The following is a 20,840-nucleotide window of genomic DNA, read 5'->3' on the forward strand; positions in this document are numbered from 1 at the left end:
ATTTACTGGCCATCCACTATCACTAGATACCCTTTCATGACAGCCACTTTATTTCCTTCCACTATTTTTGTTTACACCCGATAGGTCCCGTTTTTTTTTTTTTTAAATTGGAGACTAGGAGAACTGTTGTTCACTGGAATTGTAGACAATAGTTACAGTTGTTCACTGTAAGCAGGTCATTCTGCAATAGGTGCTCTACTTCCATCCAAAATGCCTACATCTTCTTGGGTCATATTATGTACAGTTTTTGTTTGATGGTCTGGGATCCTCTAACATCTACATCATGGGATCATGACAAGGCATAAATTTGAAAACAGATCTGTTTTCCTGTATGATTCACACTCACTCCTTTCCATGGTATCCAACTGTGGCAAGATGTCATTTGCTCAAGGCTGTTCCCTGGAACTAATAATCTGCTTCATCACTGACCCCAACAAACGTGACAGCAGTCATGCTTGGACCACTCTGATATGTGTCTTGTTCTTGATGCGGTGACTCTGCTCTTTCATCTTGTTACTTCATGAAGTTGATATGGCATAATTTGCCATAGCAAGGCAGTTTGGGAGCGACATTTGCCATTATGCCCCTAACGCATAATGAGAATGGATATATAGCCAGCTTCCTTTCACTTTAGATTATACCCGTCTTGTTTAGTATCCAACTAATGCTCCCATTACCAACATTAGAAATGACGGGGATTTTCATTCATTACACATCTCTCTGATTGACGAGGGGAAGTAATCATACAGCCATCCTAACAGCAATCTCTTTCCTTAAGTTTAGGAGAGCAGAGAATATTGCCAGAGAGTTAAATGAGATTCCTTTGAAAACCCCCACAGCCTCCCCCATAATGTATTGCATTAGTATTTCCAGCATTATGAAAGAGGCCTGTCCGAGCAGCCAAGTATTAATTGTTCGAAAAAAAAGACAGGAAAGGTAAAAGAAAAGAATCCGAGGATTACAGATCCTCGTATTCTTCAGCTGACCATCACCCAAGAAAGATACAGAGACTACATTTCCCCATACCTAAGCCATGCACGACGATAAGTCAACCAACAAACATACCAGCAACCTCGATCCATATAGTTGTCCATACGGAAGAAAAACCAGTTCTCGTATTTAATATTATTGCATCATATAAATGCTATTTGGACCAGAGTAAGAAGATAAACAGTGTCAGCTTCTCTTGTAGCTAGTTCAATAAATAGCTACAAGTGAAGAAGACAATGTTTCTAAAGTAACTACCCACCACCAGAGTGTCTACACACATCCATGATGAGCATGACTCCTCCTCCACACCCTAGTAGTCCTATCTGTTGTTGGTACATGTGTCACCGTGGAATGAATGAAGAAGCTGCCGCAGTTGTGTTCAAATATATAAATAAATGTATTTTTCAGCAACTCTAAGGACCGGTCAGAGTTTGAGCTACTTAATCTTTAAGTGCTAATTTACGTTGCATATGGTGAACACGGGTTCTTAACTTGGTTCCAACTTGCTGTCCTTGCTGCCATAGTGTTAAGATGAGCTTCGAGGAGCACTGCGATCCCGCATCTAGGGAATACGTCGAAATGATCCTCTTCTATAGGAAGTTACAATGAGAGATAATGAACGTCTATGAACAAAGATTAAATGCAAAGCTAAAGTGCATTTACATGCATAATTTTGCATGCACATTTTTTCTGTTTCCTTGGATGTAGGACCTCTGTGTTTTAACACATCTGGTGTCTTGTAGCCAGAAACAGCATTGACAGATGTCAATCAATCCAGTGTTCGTCAATAAAAGTTATTGTCAATAGATAATGAATTTAATTTAGACATGTTTGTTCATCTGTGAGACTCTTATCATTTAATTGACAATTAATGGAATGCGATAATTTTTGGTTTTCATGTCTATTAATTTTCCTCTTTGCATATATCTTGTTCATAACATTAACAAGCCTCTGGGAGAGGAAAACATTGGAGGACTATGACAATTACCTTTGATTTGAAGCAAACACTCACACTCATCTACCAGGTGAATCAACTGTATCTATTTCAATTATTTGCCTCAATCTAATAAAATCTCCACAAACTCAATATATATGTACTTTTGATGTGGGTAACCTTTGCTGAGAAATGTGATTTGTGTCATAACTTAATTTTAAAATACTTCAGAACCATAATATCGTCCCTTTTGAAATAATAGTTTCTAAAGGAAAATAAATTTATCCTGGGAGGTTTTAAATAAATGCAGCAATTCCAAAAGACATTACAAAATATTGGAATTGTTCCCTGAACATCAATAAGATGATACTAAACTAGAGTAATGTTAGCAACACTTGTCCTTGGGGTAATATGTTCAGCTCAGAGTCCTAAACCGTTCTTTCATTCTGTTAAAACTGGACATTTATTTCTTAGTCTTGAGGTTTGTTTTCTATGTGACTGAAGGACTTGCAATGAGTTGGATATTTTAATTTAAGGTGTTTTAATCTTCTTTCTGCCTTAAAACTATTATTAGTTTCGTATCCACCTGTATTTACTTTCTTTGTATCTTTTATATAATTATATTATTCATAAATGTCCTAATTTCACCCACTGAAATAGATTGAATGGAATGATCAACAACACTTGATGCATTAAAGACTATTTCCTCTGTGTACAGGTGACCATCAGCAGCTTCAGCCGAGTGCAACAGTATATGAACTTGCTAAAAAGTTTGGATTAGAGACTTCACTCTTTGAGCGCATGATAAAAAACAATATGGCGTAAGTGTTTCCATTTCAGTTTTGTTCATATATTTATATTTTAGGTATTGGTGTCATAATATGATCTGTAGAAGCATTGTATTGTTGTCAACAGCTGCATCTGGTTTAGCTCTAACACAGTTGGATCACACACCACAGAGTCGGGCCTTGCAGTCTTCCTGACATAAAGGGATCTCACTCTGAAGTCAGATCTCGTCACGACCCTGACTTAATGAAATAACACCACTAAGGTAAAACCTTGTCGTTATCGTGACGCAGTGGGATCACACTATGGGGTTAAACCTAGTGTGAAAGTTTCATAAAATGGGATCACAACATGGGATTAGCTCTTGCTACGAATCTGCATGTATCATATCTTGCTACAACCCATAATGACGTTATAACACTGGTCACAATAGAATCACATCATGAAGTTAGAATTTACCACAACCCTGAAACAATTGGGTCAAACCTTGCCTGTAACCTGACATAAAAAACAAATCCTTTCTGGAACTCATAACATGATCCTTCCAATCACGTCTCCTGTATATTTTGAGAGGAATTCTCTCCTCATCCACCATAACTAACTCTGGCATGTGGTGCACGTTTTTCCGGATTGCAACACACAGGCAACAGAGACTCCGATAGCGTCCATGAGGAACAGTCATCTTCGTGACCACATATGACACCTTTCCTACAGCAGGTGGCCAACAACTATGAACTTCGGGGTAATGGAGCTCCACACACACTGTGCACACTGTACGCTTCACTGAACTCACCTGGTTGCACTTCAAGCAACCGCTAATTGTAAATGGGAGGCTAGGATACCCCTAATTTCTCAGACTTCCAGCCTTAACACAACTCTGGCAGTGTTACTATGAATTTTGCAACTTGTTCTGGAACACACATGCAATCCCCAGAACTGACCCGCTGCCTCCCAACGTCTGCAACTTGTTCTAGCCTTGCTCACCCTCAGTTGCGTCCCTTACTGACCTAAATCTCCTTACTGACCTAAATCTTAGGTCAATCTAAATCTTACTGACCTAACAAATTTTCAAAAACCTGAAAGCTGTAGCATTAAACATTATGATAAATATCGTGAGGAGATATTTATATATTGAACTAATAGAGAAAGAACCCGGCAATGTGATGTTATATTGGCCAGAATACGCCTGGAACATAGACATATCTTGCAGCTCTCTCAAAACCCAAATGGCGAATACACCATGTGTCAACTTTGTGAAAGAGAAAACATGCACTCCCTAGAATATTATATTGTAGAATGTCCCATATTGACTGACATTCACCCTCCTGGGCTGAGGTATGCTGAACTCTGTAAATACCACATGAATACTGGATCACTTGATGATATATTGGACTTGTACTCAAGATTCACTACGTAATGCATTTGTTAAATAATGTATGTGATGTAACTATAACCTGAACTTGTAAAAGTATTTTATTCACCTCCGATGATTAAGTGCTTAATAACAGTAGTCTCTATATAAGCTATCTTACCTTGTCAAAGTAAGAGAGACATAAATGTTGTGGGAAATTTTACCCACTATATCAATAATATTATCTAAGAAATGTATTATTTCTATATTATATCAGAATCACATCAGATTCATTATACATATTCTATATCAACTAGATCCTACATGACAATGCTACCATGATCACGTATGCCATTTGACCAATATGTGTCTACATACGGGACAATGTGCATGAATTCTTAAGGATCTAGAGTGTTCCAGAATAATATTTTAATTAAAGACAATTGGAACATTAATTGACTTTCGGTGATGAATACTACAAATCTGTTACTAGGAATCAATGGTAATATCAAGAACACGTTGGTGAACAGTGACTCCACATCCAGAGAGGCTCTTATTCCTGTGGCCCGTGTTCCCTGCAGTAAGTCAACGAATTCCTTTGGAGACTTCAGGCTAAAAGCACAAGGCACATAAGGAGTCAGCAGGCAGTTGAGTCGCTTAGCCAGTCTGTAAGTGGGTGTGGGTATCTGGCTGATGATTGGCCGAAGTGGGTTTCCAGGCTTGTGGGACTTGACATTCCCGTGTGCGTAACCAGGTTTGTATTCCCCGATAACCTTTGGCAGGTGGTGTCTGGGGGCCAGATTCACAAAGAAGTTACGCAAGTACTTACGAACGTGAACATCTTTTCTCAATCTTTGGTGGCTTTGTTTACAATTATTAAACAGTTAATTAGCTCCGAAGCACCAGGAGGCCGTTTATAAGAATAACTACAGATGATTGGAAAGTTTTCATGCTTGTAAACTGTTTAATAAATGTAAACAAAGCCACCAAAGATCGAGAAAAGATGTACATGTTCGTAAGTACCTGCGTAACTGCTTCGTGAATCTGACCCCGGATTTCTTGGCGTTCACAGTTTCAATCAATCTGTTTACCTTCGTTTTCATTTCGTCTGTAGTGTCCTTCGTTACCCTTTGGAATTTAGTTTGGTCGGAGAGTATGAGGTTCATTTTTGCTAGATATTAGTCTTTTTAAGAATGACGTATATTGGCGACCTGTCACCTCTCCTGACGACTATCTCCTTGTTCTCACGAAGGCTCTTAGCTGCCGCTTTGAGCTCGGGGGACAGTATGGTGCTTCTTTAGTTACCTCAAATCTTTCCTCCTTCTGCAATAAGTTCTGCTTGCAAGGTGTCTTTAGTGGTAACCTTCTTTTACGTCTCTAGGTCAAATATGTCGTCCAATAGGATCTTCAACTCCACTCTCCGGGTCATCTCACTTGGTCTGGACATAACATGATAGTTTATTCCCAGATTCCGTTTGTTTCCACCAGTATTTATGAGTTGTGTCACTGGTCAGTGGATCATGTTCTGACTAGTGACCACTTTGCTACAAAAAGAGTTATTAATATAGCACTACCTCCTAGACCTCCAGCTCCCGAGCCTGGATGGGACTTTATCAAGGCAGATTGGACGAAGTTTCAGGAAGCTCTCGAAACTTGGCACCAAAACTACACTCCTCCTGACAACACCGAAGAAATGGAAAAAGATTTAGTAAATGCAATACATAGAGCAGCAAATCACGCCATCCCCAAGAGGAAAACAATTACCCAACAACACAAGGACCATTGGTATTACTGTGATAGGATCAAAGAGCTACATAACAGACTAAACCGTGCACGAAAGAATTTCAGAAGAGATAGAACCGAAGCTAATCTAGGACTTCTTAGAGCTGTCCGAGATCATGTGCACGAAGAAACAGCAAAAATCAGAGAAGAAAAATGGCTCGAGTGGTGTGCCAAGCTAAATCAGCATACGTCCTTGGGCGACATCTGGAGGCAGATCAACAAGGCCAAAGGAAAATCGCCTCCTGCTCCGCCGCACCATGTTCATCCAGAGCAAGAAGCAGAAAGGCTAGCAAATCTATTTGCTTCAAGAGCCAGTTCCACTCAACTTCCTCAAGCAACTCTTGCCTTACCAACAAAGACTTCAAGCAGCAAGATGGAAAAAAATAGATGATGCTTTAGCCTTACCTGACGAACTAGACCAACCTTTCAATCTGAAAGAACTCAGAAGTGCTACAAAGAAAACTAAAAATACAGCTCCAGGCGAGGACAAAATCACTTACAACATGCTAGCCAAGCTAGGAGAAAAGGGTGAAGAAGCCTTCTTGAATCTCATCAACAGAGTATGGGTGACAAGAACCCGACCACTCTCTTGGAACAGTACAATTATAGTTCCCATTCCAAAACCTAAAGACCCAGGAAATCCAAGACCCATCTCATTAACAAGCTGTCTGGCCAAAACTGCAGAAAGAATGGCCCTTAATCGAATTGAATGGAAAGCCAATCCACTACACCAAAATATGTTTGCTTACAGAAAAGGTGTTGGAACCACAGAATGCCTTACCTCCCTCCTATACCGGCGGAGAATGCCTTACCTCCCTCCTATACCGGCCGACCGGCTCCTATAGGAGCCGGTCGGCCGAGCGGACAGCACGTTGGACTCGTGATCCTGTGGTCCTGGGTTCGATCCCAGGCGCCGGCGAGAAACAATGGGCAGAGTTTCTTTCACCCTATGCCCCTGTTACCTAGCAGTAAAATAGGTACCTGGGTGTTAGTCAGCTGTCACGGGCTGCTTCCTGGGGGTGGAGGCCTGGTCGAGGACCGGGCCGCGGGGACACTAAAAAGCCCCGAAATTATCTCAAGATAACCAAGATAACCTCCTGGATAAAATCAATGACAAACCTGGAATCCTTATTTTTCTAGACCTTGAAAAAGCCTTCGAGTTAGCCAGTGCTCCAGCTACACTGTGCTGCGTTGTGGATAAGGAAATCAAAGGACACGCTCTTGCTTTTGCCAAAGGAAGCCTGCTTAACCGAGAAGCTAAAGTCAAATTCCAAGGAAAAACATCGACCTCAAAGAGGCTGGAAAATGGAACTCCGCAGGGAGGAATACTAAGCCCCTTCCTCTTCAACTGTCTCATGGAACAATTCATGAAGCTCGAGCTACCAAAAGCCAAACTTCTTAACTATGCAGACGACTTTGTGGTCATCATCAATGGCAAAGGCGCCAGGAACCATGCACAAAAATGCCTAGATATTATCAGCAGGGAAGCGGAACGCATAGCAGTGAAAATAAACAGCAATAAAACAAAAGCAATGGCCGTTAAAATGAGAACTCAAGACATCAGACTGGCAATACAAGGACAAGAAATTGAGTGGGTTACCTCTTTTCAATACCTAGGAGTCATAATAGACAACCAGTTGAAATTCACTCAAGAAATTGAATATCTTCGGCAACGTTGTAAAGCCAGAAACTCAGCTTTGCGCTCTCTGACCAGTCTTAGAGAGGGTGCATCTCTACCAGTACTCAAAATGTACTACGTTCAAGCAGTTAGGTCACTCATCGACTATGCTGCTCCTGCTCTTACATCCCTCAGTGATAACCAATGGGAGAAACTGGAAGTGTCTCAAAATGATGCTCTGCGAACAATGCTGGGAGCACCTATATGGACGCGTCGAGAGAACCTTAGAATGGAAACAAATTTACCAGCATTAGAAAACAGGATGAAACAAAGGATAGCCGCCATAATAGGAAAACTTACTGGAACAACCGCCAGGCTGTCAAAGACAGTATAGAGATACTTTCAGAAAAACCTACAGTATAGAACAAGCTCATAGATGGATAATGTGGTCAAGATTTTAGAGAAAATGGACCTGAAATGGACCATTAAAAACAAAGGGGAAGATAGACCATATCAACACTTTCGACAGCCTCCTCCATGGGAAGAATCGAATCTAAAGATAATCATTGAAAGATTACCAGTTAAAAAATCAGCATGTGACCCGCAGAGGCTCAAGGAAGTAATAGGGCAACAAATGGAAACTATCTCTAGACCCACAACGACTCACATCTTCACAGACGGATCAGTTGATCAAGAAAAAGGTTCTGCTTGGGCAGCACTTTACACTACCAACCATGAAGCTTACTGGAGCATGAATAGTGGGTGCTCAACATTGCAAACAGAATTATATGCCCTGAAGGAGGCAATAAACTACACAATTGAGAATAATTTACATGTCATCATTCATACAGACTCTAAATCTTCGCTCCAGGCATTGTTATCCAGTCAGCACAGAGATAATATACAACTCCTCACAGAAATTCAACATATAGGAAAAGATGCCCATAATCGAGGGCTGTCAATCACCCTAAATTGGATACCAAGTCACATTGGCATAGATGGTAATGAAGTGGCAGACTCACTAGCAAAAACTGCCACTGCTCTACCTATTGTACAGGTTCAAATACCTCCAAGTTTCTCACAGATAAAGGAGCAAATCAAAAAGAAAATATTCTCAACTATCAAAAGTCGCCACAGAGCCAAAGTAGCGGAAGGAAGATCCACTGCGATATGTTACGAACAAGCCACTGGGAACTACTCTTTCAAGCCTGGCAAAAAGATATCCAGAGACATTGCAGTAGCCATACACAGACTCAGACTTGGTTACAAGTGCTGCTGGGAGGTAATGAACCCAATAGTTAAAGAGTGTCACAACTGTGGCACAGAAGCAGAGGCGCCACTATTGCACTACTTACTGGACGTGAACCCCTGCGCATCAAACTCAACATTAATCCAACGACAGCAGCTGCATTAGATGCACATTCCACCGCGACTACAATGATTAGAAAAGCTGTTGAGGAATTGGACTCATTAGTGAGCATTCTGCATCTACATCCGCCACCAAGATAATGTTATTAAAACAAGATTAAAACCAGTGCACTAAAACAGAAGCGATAAATAAGCAGGGAAAAAGGAGAAGTCCTCTCCTCCATTTTAAACTTAGACCCAAATATTACAGGAAAAAGGTTATCATGTATAACCAAACTCAATTACGGGCTCACCATAGCCCGTGCTACATGGACACTTCGTCCTGAGTAGCTAAATCTTTAACAACAACAACAACAACCCAGATTCAAGAGAGTGATTTGGTCCTCAGTGAGGTTGATTCCAGCAAGGTTTAAGAAGCAATCTCTGGGTCGAGGAATCACCGTAGGTCCTCTAAATAATGTTGTCAGTTTCTTGATGATCCTGGTTTCGGTGCTGAGGCGATGTTGATCTGTAATGATGTCGAGGTGTTGGTCGATTCGAGTACGGAGGTCTTCGTCGATGTTGGTGTGTCTTCATTGGTCTGTAGCATGAAGTATTTGCGCTTTGCTTTCGTTGATCTCATTTTCTGCCTTGTGTATCAGATTTCGAATCAGATCTTGGCGATATTTTATCGTGAAAGCCTGGTTTCTTGCTGCTGGGTCGCGCATTCTAATATTAGTATATTTTGGTAGCAGTCATTCTTGTAAACATATGTTGTTGAATATGACCGAAAGGGTAAGATTAATGATTCTAACACGAATTTTCTCAATATTTCTTACGCTTTTCTTCACTGTTGAGAGTATTTGAAAAATTAACTCTCCAAAGTTCATTTTCACATTTTTATTTATGTTCTGACGCCTAGAAACATTTCACAAGAGACTTCACATTTTCAAAGAAAATTTTTTATGTACTCCGTTTCATGCTTATGTTTGTTTTTGGGTGAAGTGATAGAACACAAACCAATGGGTAATCATTGGGTAAAGATAATTTTACATTGTGAGAACACGAATTATTGCATATTTTCTCTTCTTGCTTCTGTGTTGGTTTGGGGTCTAGAAGTGGGTAGGATGTAATTATGTGTTAATTGGCTGTTGATTGCTGGTGTTGACTTTTTGATGTTTAGTGCCTTGCTGATGTCGAGCCTCCTGGTCTCGCTGTATCTATCGATAATTTCTGTGCTGTTTGTTAAGATTTCTCTGGTGATAGTCTGGTTGTGTGAGGAGATTATGTACTCTTTGATGGAGCCCAGTTGTTTGTGCATTGTTAATCACCTAGAAGGAGACGTTCTTGTCTTGCTGATATACTGAGATCTTTAGGGCTGACAGTCCCCGAAGTGGGCATGTGAAGGCATAGATTGGTTTCTTTCAAGGCGCTCTGCTTGGTGTCTGGAGAGTTCTTCGTGAGTAGATCTTCCAGGACACTTTCCTCCGTTTTATGAGCCGTCGAAAAGAAGTTCCTGAAAATAGTTTAATAGGGGGTACAAGTGTTGAGTTAGTTAACTCTTCAGAGGTTGCATGGCGTTTCACCTTTCTATCTTTCTTTTAATGACGTCTTCAACATAGCTGTTAGAGAATCAATTGTTGACTAGGACCTGCCTTACCCTACAGAGTTCTTCATCGACCTGCTTCCAACTAGAGCTGTGAGTAAGAGCCCAGTCGACGTAATACCGGGCTTACGTCGTCGACCATATCTCAACTGCATATGGTTCCAAAGACAACTCCAGGAGAATGACATTCCTGTGGGGACAACAGAGCGCTGAATGTTCACACCCTGCCAGACCGTTACCCAATCCCACAATTCAGGACTTCTCTAACATGCTGCATGGGGCAACAACATTCTGGAAAGTAGATTTGGTGCGAGCATTTCACCAAATCGCAGTGGAAACAGTGGACATCCCTATAACATCCATTACTAAACCTTTTGGCCTGTTTGAATTTATCAGGATGCCATTTGGTCTCCGTAACGCAGCTCAGACATTCCAACGTTTCATTGATCAGGTCGTCAGAAGTAGTGTAATATGTGACTAGAACTGTGCGCGCCATCTATAGAGCCAGCCATCTGGCCAGCTGCCATCTATAGAGCCAGCTGGGCAGGTAGGGCGCAGGTGTCTAGTCACAAAGGGTTTGGAGGGATTTCCCCGGAAGTTTGGCGCGTGTCGGACACGTGTGAGTGTCCGGTGTTAGGGTATGTGGTCAAGAAAGATGGGAGGTCATGCTGTTGGGGGTGTAGGAGCGTATGTGGACTATGTGGTAGAGTAAGAAATACAAGGATATGAGTGGAATATGTGGAAAGAGTAGTTAAATATGTATGTGTGTTTGCCGTAGACTTAATCCTGTGTGTAGATAATAGTTTTGATGATAGTAAGTAAAGCTATGTAGAGGCTGTGTGTAGGTGTGAGGGGTCCCAACATAGGCGGATATGTTGTTTGGGGTGTGGAAGGGTGAGGGGAGCTTCCCCTCGGCGTGAGAGTGCTTAGGGGCCATTTGTGGTTTTGACGTCCATTATTTTCTTGGAGCTATGCTCACAGCCGGAAGTGGGAGAGGAGGAGGGTAGGAGAGAGCAGAGTCCAGGAGGAGGGATGTGGTCCATTTGCCTTAATGGCTTTTCGATGTCTTCAGAGTAGTCTTGGAGATGTTCACCCCAGCATGGCTCTCCCTCCACTGTGGATTTGTTAAGGAGGGGCGAGGTTCATACTCCCGCCAGCAGGCCCTCACTTGTCATCGTCAATCACTCCCACCCCTCATCCCCCTCCTCTCCCATACCATACCATCAGGGGGCCCCCTCTCCATCCTCTCCATTACCTTCTAGAGTGGGACACCCCTCTGTCCCTTACCTTCTAGAGTGGTACGGACCAGGATCACATACCGTCACATCAACCTGAGAAGTGTCACCACATGGCACATCACTTAGTAAACTCAGTCAAAGTCAGTAGGTTAGCGTTTACTAAAAGAGGGAAACATTTCACATCGTCACGGAGACGCGATCTCTACCTACAAATTGTTCTTGTTAACTGTGATCATTGAAATGTATGCATGTTTACTCAATCTCCAAAGTATGATTTTCCGCTGTTTGAATAACCAGCAATAATAACACGAGATGGTTCTCTGAAAATAACTAGATGTTCCTCATGGATTATATCATAGGAACTGTCCATGATTAATGCTTCGTTAAGACTGCTAAAAACTAAGGAAATGTGATGGTATTTATACAAATATAGTCATTTACAGCTGAATGAATGAAACAGCAATCCGTCTCGTTAAGGTCTAACCTTCGTGGCGGTTTGAGGCGTTGTGAGATGGACGAGGTAGTGGGATGGCCTTATCCTCTCCCCATCCACCCCCACCAAACCCCTACCCCCCTCCCACCCCCCTTCCAAGCCCACACCATCAAGCATCATTACACCCTTCCCAGACCGGATGTTCTGTGCAAAGCCTTTAGTATTATTTCTGATCATATGTGTAACCTTGTATCGCAATGTGACCAACATGGTATCATCATTCTTTGCTCAAATAGCATTTTTTAAGAATATCCAGTCATAAGCTGGTCTTCAATCTTATTATTATAACAAATCATAAATTGTTGTAAACACAACTGCATGGGATATACATAGCAGTCAGTGGTTTCTCTCTCTCTCTCCAGATCATTTAATAGTTGGGGGAAAGTAACATCAATTCCTTTCTCCGGCCGCCGCTGTTCACGTATCTTTTTTCATTTCACTTAGACTGACAGCGCATCAGAGGATGGACGACTAATGTCAATTTTCGAGCCCCCATCACTCTCACCCTTATAACCTCGTAACGTAACACGACCAACATGATGACATCGTTCTTGCCCAAATATCATTAATGTAACGTGACCAATATGGTAACTTCGTTCTTTGCCCAAATATCATTTTAAGAGTAACGAGCAACTTTCTGTCCGATGTCTGAATATTGAAATGTGAACCCCATTTAGCCAAACACAATATCTCCATTACATCTCATACCATATAAATATTACAGTCTGCAAGTTTTAGCCCTCTGTAACATATTGTAACGTAATGCTTATCAACTTTCTGCAGTCTAAAATGTCATTTTGAAACGAAAAGTGAGGCTTAGTCCATCTCCATTACATCTCTTACCATATATATATTGGTGTCTACCAGTTTTAGACCCTGTAACACATTGTAACGTAACGTGGAAAATCAACTTTGTCTGATGACCAAATAACATTTTTTAAATGAAAGTATGACTTAGCCCATCTCCTTTACATCTCATACCATATAAATATTACGGTCTGCAAGTTTTAGCTCTCTGTAACACAATGTAACGTAACGTAACGTAACGCAAATCAACTTTTTGCAGTCCAAAATATCATTTTGAAATGAAAAGTGAGGCTTAGTCCATCTCCATTACATCTCTTACCATATAAATATTGGTGTCTACCAGTTTTTGCCCCTGTAACATATTGTAACGTAACGCATATCAACTTTCTGCAGTCCAAATAACATTATGAAAGTATGACTTAGTCCATCTCCATTACATCTCTTACCATATAAATATTGGTGTCTACCAGTTTTAGACCCTGTAACACATTGTAACATAACGTGGAAATCATCAAATTTCTACAGACCAAATAACATTTTTTTTAAATGAATGACTTAGTCCATCTCCATTACATCTCTTACCATATAAATATTGGTGTCTACCAGTTTTAGCCTCTGTAACACATTGTAACGTAACGTGGAAAATCAACTTTGTCTGATGACCAAATAACATTATTGAAAATGTCAACCATGTTTAGCCATTACATCCAAACACAAAGAAAAATATTACCGCTTTTCTTTGATAAACTTATATGTGGTGATCATATCTCCAGAGTCCACACAATAAGCCACACATCAAACTCCTTTCAGTCATCAAAACAACCATAGATGCCGCATGAACCACTAAAGATCTGATGTATGCAAGTACATCATTTTGACAATTCTGTCACCGACGCGCCTTAGCGAGATGACTGTGCGCAACAGTACTCTAGCACTCTTAATAATTTTATTCAAGCACTGTTAACATAGCATAATGTAAGATTTTTTTCACATTTCATATCGCGTGTGTAGATTTAGTTTTAACAAAAGTGAAACACGAGAGCATGAACTAATAGGGTTGAGATAGGAGGAAAGGCTTTGTGGAAGATAAAAGAGCCGAGGAGACATGTTCCCTACCTACATTACTATTATTTCTTGCAGACCTGCAGACCTGTCCAGAAAAGCAGTCAGTCACTCAGTCAAACATTTTTATAGTTAAAAGTTTTTCATCTTAAAAAACAGGGACTACTAGTCTTCATTTTTTTCTTCTATCAAATCAAATAGACACGAGGGCCACCACCAATTGTTGTTGTCTGTCTGTCTGTCTGTCTATCGCTTGACTAGGTTAAGGACCGCAATATCCCACACCATACATGCTACGGGCTCTCACTAGTCAATAAACACAATTTTGTATCATTTCTCTACTAAATAGCACTCCGAATCATCTTTGCAAATTTTAATTTTACATTGTCACGTGCACAGCCATCAAAGGGAAATCTCACTACTGCACGGATGTCGTGTGTGTGTGTTTGTGTGTGTGTGTGTGTGTGTGTGTGTGTGTGTGTGTGTGTGTGTGTGTGTGTGTGTGTGTTTTAAATAAAAGGTCCTTACATAGCTTATCATTTTCTTTGAGAAACTTATAAGTAGTGATCATATCTCCCGAGACCACACAAGTAACCCACACCAACCCACTTCCATATTGAGAAAGAGAGAGAAGGCAAACATAGCTTGCAGCTAGTCAAAACTTAACATAACAGATATGATTTCACAGAGTTTTTATCCTTTGCCAGTTTTTCAATGTTTTCTATTCACTTGTGCTAAGTGAGTCAGACAAAATGTGACATTTCATTATTAGCCAGGCAATATGCTATTAGCTAGATAGTCAAAACATATAACAAGCATTATTTCACAGGAATTTTTTCTATCAAATATGCTTCCTTTAAGCAGTTCAACACATCAAACACCAGCAGTCCGCGAAATTCCCTTTAGTCAATAATCATCCTTTACAGTATTTCTTGACTAAAATAGCACTCCAAAACGTAAGTGGTCATTTTTATTCTCACTGTCGCACTATAGTCAATAATTTGTTTCACAGAGTGACAAGTTATGCATAGTGACGAGATTTCACGGTGTGCATAGTTTAAGAGAGTTCACACTGTATTAATTACGGTCATGGATATCTTATGTTATGTTTATGAAGATCATCACTTCTTATTTTTATCATTTTTCTTGCCCACAGCTTTTCAGTCTTCTCATATTCTTTTTCAAATAAAGTTTGCTTACTGTTTTCCAGTAGATTGGCTTCACATTACATATATTAATCAATTTTCAAATTCAGTTCAGTTTCTTTTCAATATCACAGCTTTGTTGTCCCCCTGCCAGTATCTAGTTCAAGACCTCTTATTATCAATGTCATTAATACTGCTATCATCAACCATGTATTGGATGTCTCAGACATTCAGTTAACAACTTAGTAAGTGTTTAATGAACGCGAGAATCACTTCATGGGCGCTCATTTTAGTTTAGTTTAAAGTTTTCCATCTTGAATAAATACACCCATATTTATATGGTAAGAGATGAAATAGAGATGGACTAAGCCTCACTTTTCATTTCAAAATGATATTTTGGACTGCAGAAAGTTGATAAGCGTTACGTTACAATATGTTACAGAGGGCTAAAACTTGCAGACTGTAATATTTATATGGTATGAGATGTAATGGAGATATTGTGTTTGGCTAAATGGGGTTCACATTTCAATATTCAGACATCGGACAGAAAGTTGCTCGTTACTCTTAAAATGATATTTGGGCAAAGAACGAAGTTACCATATTGGTCACGTTACATTAATGATATTTGGGCAAGAACGATGTCATCATGTTGGTCGTGTTACGTTACGAGGTTATAAGAGTGAGAGTGATGGGGGCTCGAAAATTGACATTAGTCGTCCATCCTCTGATGCGCTGTCAGTCTAAGTGAAATGAAAAAAAGATACGTGAACAGCGGCGGCAGGAGAAAGGAATTGATGTTACTTTCCCCCAACTATTAAATGATCTGGAGAGAGAGAGAGAAACCACTGACTGCTATGTATATCCCATGCAGTTGTGTTTACAACAAATTATGATTTGTTATAATAATAAGATTGAAGACCAGCTTATGACTGGATATTCTTAAAATATGCTATTTGAGCAAAGAATGATGATACCATGTTGGTCACATTGCGATACAAGGTTACACATATGATCAGAAATAATGCTAAAGGCTTTGCACAGAACATCTGGTCTGGGAAGGGTGTAATGATGCTTGATGGTTTGGGCTTGGAAGGGGGGTGAGAGGGGGGTAGGGGTTTAGTGGGGGTGGATGGGGAGAGGATAAGGCCATCCCACTACCTCGTCCATCTCACAACGCCTCAAACCGCCACGAAGGTTAGACCTTAACGAGACGGATTGCTGTTTCATTCATTCAGCTGTAAATGACTATATTTGTATAAATACCATCACATTTCCTTAGTTTTTAGCAGTCTTAACGAAGCATTAATCATGGACAGTTCCTATGATATAATCCATGAGGAACATCTAGTTATTTTCAGAGAACCATCTCGTGTTATTATTGCTGGTTATTCAAACAGCGGAAAATCATACTTTGGAGATTGAGTAAACATGCATACATTTCAATGATCACAGTTAACAAGAAGAATTTGTAGGTAGAGATCGCGTCTCTGTGACGATGTGAAATGTTTCCCTCTTTTAGTAAACGCTAACCTACTGACTTTGACTGCGTTTACTAAGTGATGTGCCATGTGGTGACACTTCTCAGGTTGATGTGACGGTATGTGATCCTGGTCCGTACCACTCTAGAAGGTAAGGGGGAGAGGGGTGTCCCACTCTAGAAGGTAATGGAGGGGATGGAGAGGGGGCCCCTGATCGTATGGTATGGGAGTGGAGGGGGATGAGGGGTGGGAGTGATTGACGATGACAGGTGAGGGCCTGCTGGCGGGAGTATGAACCTCGCCCCTCCTTAACAAATCCACAGTGGAGGGAGAGCCATGCTGGGGTGAACATCTCCAAGACTACTCTGAAGACATCGAAAAGCCATTAAGGCAAATGGACCACATCCCTCCTCCTGGACTCTGCTCTCTCCTACCCTCCTCCTCTCCCACTTCCGGCTGTGAGCATAGCCCCAAGAAAATAATGGATGTCAAAACCACAAATGGCCCCTAAGCACTCTCACGCCGAGGGGAAGCTCCCCTCACCCTTCTACACCCCAAACAACATATCCGCCTATGTTGGGACCCCTCACACCTACACACAGCCTCTACATAGCTTTACTTACTATCATCAAAACTATTATCTACACCCAGGATTAAGTCTACGGCAAACACACATACATATTTAACTACTCTTTCCACAAATTCCACTCATATCCTTGTATTTCTTACTCTACCACATAGTCCACATACGCTCCTACACCCCCAACAACATGACCTCCCATCTTTCTTGACCACATACCCTAACACCGGACGCTCACATGCGTCCGAAACACGCCAAACTTCTGGGGAAATCCCCCCAAACCCTTTGTGACTAGACACCTGCGCCCCACCTGCTCAGCTGGCTCTATAGAGCCACCTGGGCAGATGGCGCGTGCGGTTCTAGTCACATATTACACTACTGTCAGAGACCTACCCTTTTGCTATGCCTACATTGATGACCGCCTAATAGCTAGTAACTCTCTGGCTGATCGTCAGAAGCATCTTCGTATACTTTTTGATCGCCTCTGTGACTATGACCTGCAGATTAATCTAGAAAAATGCATTTTCGAGGTTCCTGAGCTCAACTTCTTGGGACACCGAGTGTCCTCCACAGGTATTCTGCCACTAGAGGAGATGGGAAGGGAACAATCAGGGATGAAAGCGCCAAGCCATTACGACTAAATAGCACTTGGAAGGAATTAGGATAAGGATTTGGGATGGGACGACGGAGGAAAGAATGGTGCCCAACTACTTGGACGATCAAGGAGCGAACGCTGACCTGCATGAAGCAAGACCGTCGCTCTACCGTTCATTCCAAGTGGTTGGGTCACTGGAGGAGAAGATCAAGGCAATCCGAGATTTTTCGATATCCACCATAACTTGTTGGAAATTTCCAACACTAAATACAACACTGTTGTATTCTTATTCATTCTTACTAATTCTACTAATCATTGTAGTGATTAAAATTAACCAAGCGTAGAGTTCACATGTACTAATGATTACATCTGTACAATAAGGCTAGAATTCTTACGTCACCCGACGCCAGTATTGCGTCAGATTCCATTGTAATAAACACATTTATATCCAGTGTGTCTGAGAATTGAATTTGATTCTCTATAAACAACGGTGTTCTGTGTGATAATTATTTACAGATAAACTGATCCCCAACTAAAGCCAAATAGAGCGTTTATAGTTATAACTGTTATCTGGTAATAAATTTAACGTCACGCGTGAATGCCCTGGAGAGACTTTAATTCATCTCCATTGCTCGTTTCCCATCGTAAAACGGGCAAATAATAATATTTAACTCCTCTGAATAATAAACCGTCCTTATCCGAACATTTCAATCACAACTGCGAGAAATGATAATATCCGTAATAAATAATTTGTGTAGCAAACGCGGGACGCGGAGCGGGGAGAGGAGACGCCATTACCCCAGCCACCAGGGTAGACGCCATCAAGAGCTCCAGAAGAAAGTCGCCACTGTGAGGTGTGAAGAACCTTTGCAGACATTAACTTTGCTGGTGTCAGTGTCACTTTACATAACAAGTTGAATTGTCAAGAGATTTAATTTGACATTCGGCCAGAACCTGTTAAATTTGGTTCTATGTAATACCACGTGACCGGCCAGTGAAGCGCGTCAGTATCTAGGATAGGCTGGACGCCACGTGTTCTTTATTAAGAAGCCGGAGCCTAGGACTCGAACTTCGGCAAGCCTTAACTTACACAGTGCCCATATTAGCTAAGTACCTTTATCCTTATTTGATGCATCATCTAGGGGGTGGGTTTATAGCTGGGTAGCTTGTCGTGACGTCGTGCGACAATAACAAATTACAGGTCATTATTTACTCTTATTATTAATCTCAATTTCTTGAACATAGATATCTAACAGCTTAATCTGTTGCAACTGAATACCATTTGATTTACAGCGTGTGTGAAGAATTCTCCAAGCTGTCATTTCCCATGTTAATCAACTCCCAGTGTTCCATGACGAGTCCAGGAGAATCAGAGGATGAGTCGTAACTAACTTCTCGGAAATCGTCTTCAAGCTAAGACCCCTTTCGTATTCCTTTGATTTCTATTATCTGTATTCCTTTACATGCAGAACTCTGTTTCATTGGATTGACATGTGTTTATTATAATTATTAATTTTTATGTTCTTGATCTATGTTCTCATTGATGATAAAGATAATGACTCTATAAATATTCATAGGATTAGATTATTATACATTGGAATGGTGAACGAACCACACTAGTTCCTGGACGTATTGAGTTCCAGTAATAACCCTCCAATGTAGGTGTTTGAGGCTTTGATTCAGTTAATTATACAGCCCATTAATTATATAATTGATCATATTCTCTAGCATTTTATCCATAGTTACTGGTTCATCTAGGAATGTTCTAATGATCATGTTTTCTTAGTTTCCCTCTTTACTATAAAAGCGGGTGGTCCTTCGTAATTGATTTTCATTACATTAATATTTAAATAAATAGAGTCAAGCCCCAAATGTCCCACATTATGGTCCTTATCGAACCGGATAAACATAAATTATAATTACAAATACTAATTAGTAATAACTAATCCTTGTGTGATGTAATCAAGACTAACCTTTTTAATTAATTGTGTCTACTAACAACGTAACACATAGGTTAGCCTAAGTCACACCAATTCATTGCTACTTATACCTTATGTATAAGGTAGCACTCGTGGGACAGTTTATTGCCCACAACATTTAGGCCTACACTTCACACTGAAGTAAGAATCTTTAGGTCACCAGGAGCAACAGCTCATAACTTTATATTAATCACTAACACCAATTATGTGTTAACCATCTGGGCTATACAAATGTTTCAATATATGGCTGTCAGCAGACTGTCCATTATAGCCTGAATCCATGTTATAGTTACTGATTCACTCGAGTCAGTGGATCATTAACATTTAGGGATCCAGTATACTAATATAAATTACTGATCTCATACTAGTTAATCATTACTAACCCTGATAACATTTTATTCCACCATTAGGAGTACATTTAGGAGTTAGATAATATTTACGGCAGTAGAATACTTACCAAACACAATTAATTCTCTTGTGTTCATTTAATTTCTTATACACATAATTATACAAGTGTATATTATATAAAATCCAAAAAACCTAAAAACTCAGCACAATTATTTGCACATTATTGCACCACAATATCATCTTTGCCAACCTTTATTAGGTAGCAATTTAGGCTGTGATTGTGTTGAATTTGGCACAAGCATAGACTAAATAATGTTGTAGTTTCTTAAGTAGAAATTCTCACGACTAGGTTTGAGCTAGTTAGTGACACATATATTATTCATTTTTGTGCTGACCCTATCAAGGGTGGGATTAACCATTTATTGTGTAATTATATTTTATTGCATATTTCTATGTATGTCTTTGAGTGTTACTGTAAGTCCACTACCCATCCGAGGCTGATTTAGAAGAGCTAAGCTGAGGAACACCTGTAGTGAGACCAAGGTACCACTCAAATCTTAGTTGCTTATTATTAGGTAGGTAGCTAACCTCTAAATGAGGTAAATTACAACCAGCCTCAAGAAAATACCAGGCTGTCAATAATTATACCTGCTCTACATCAAGGAGCAGACACCATAGCTATACAAATGGCTACATAAGCC

General features: G+C 40.5%; 1 protein-coding gene across 1 annotated transcript in view; it reads left to right on the forward strand.

Moving 5' to 3' along the window:
• The window catches only part of LOC123772030 (NFX1-type zinc finger-containing protein 1), a 225,040-nt gene that overhangs the window by 50,203 nt on the left and 153,997 nt on the right, over window positions 1-20,840 (forward strand). Inside the window, exon 4 of the mRNA XM_069337878.1 lies at window positions 2,643-2,745. Coding sequence (XP_069193979.1) covers window positions 2,643-2,745 — 103 coding nt within the window. The remainder of the gene's footprint in view (window positions 1-2,642; window positions 2,746-20,840) is intronic.

The sequence above is a fragment of the Procambarus clarkii genome, chromosome 38 (genome assembly GCF_040958095.1).
Source record: "Procambarus clarkii isolate CNS0578487 chromosome 38, FALCON_Pclarkii_2.0, whole genome shotgun sequence".
In the NCBI taxonomy this organism is placed as follows: Eukaryota; Metazoa; Arthropoda; class Malacostraca; order Decapoda; family Cambaridae; genus Procambarus; species Procambarus clarkii.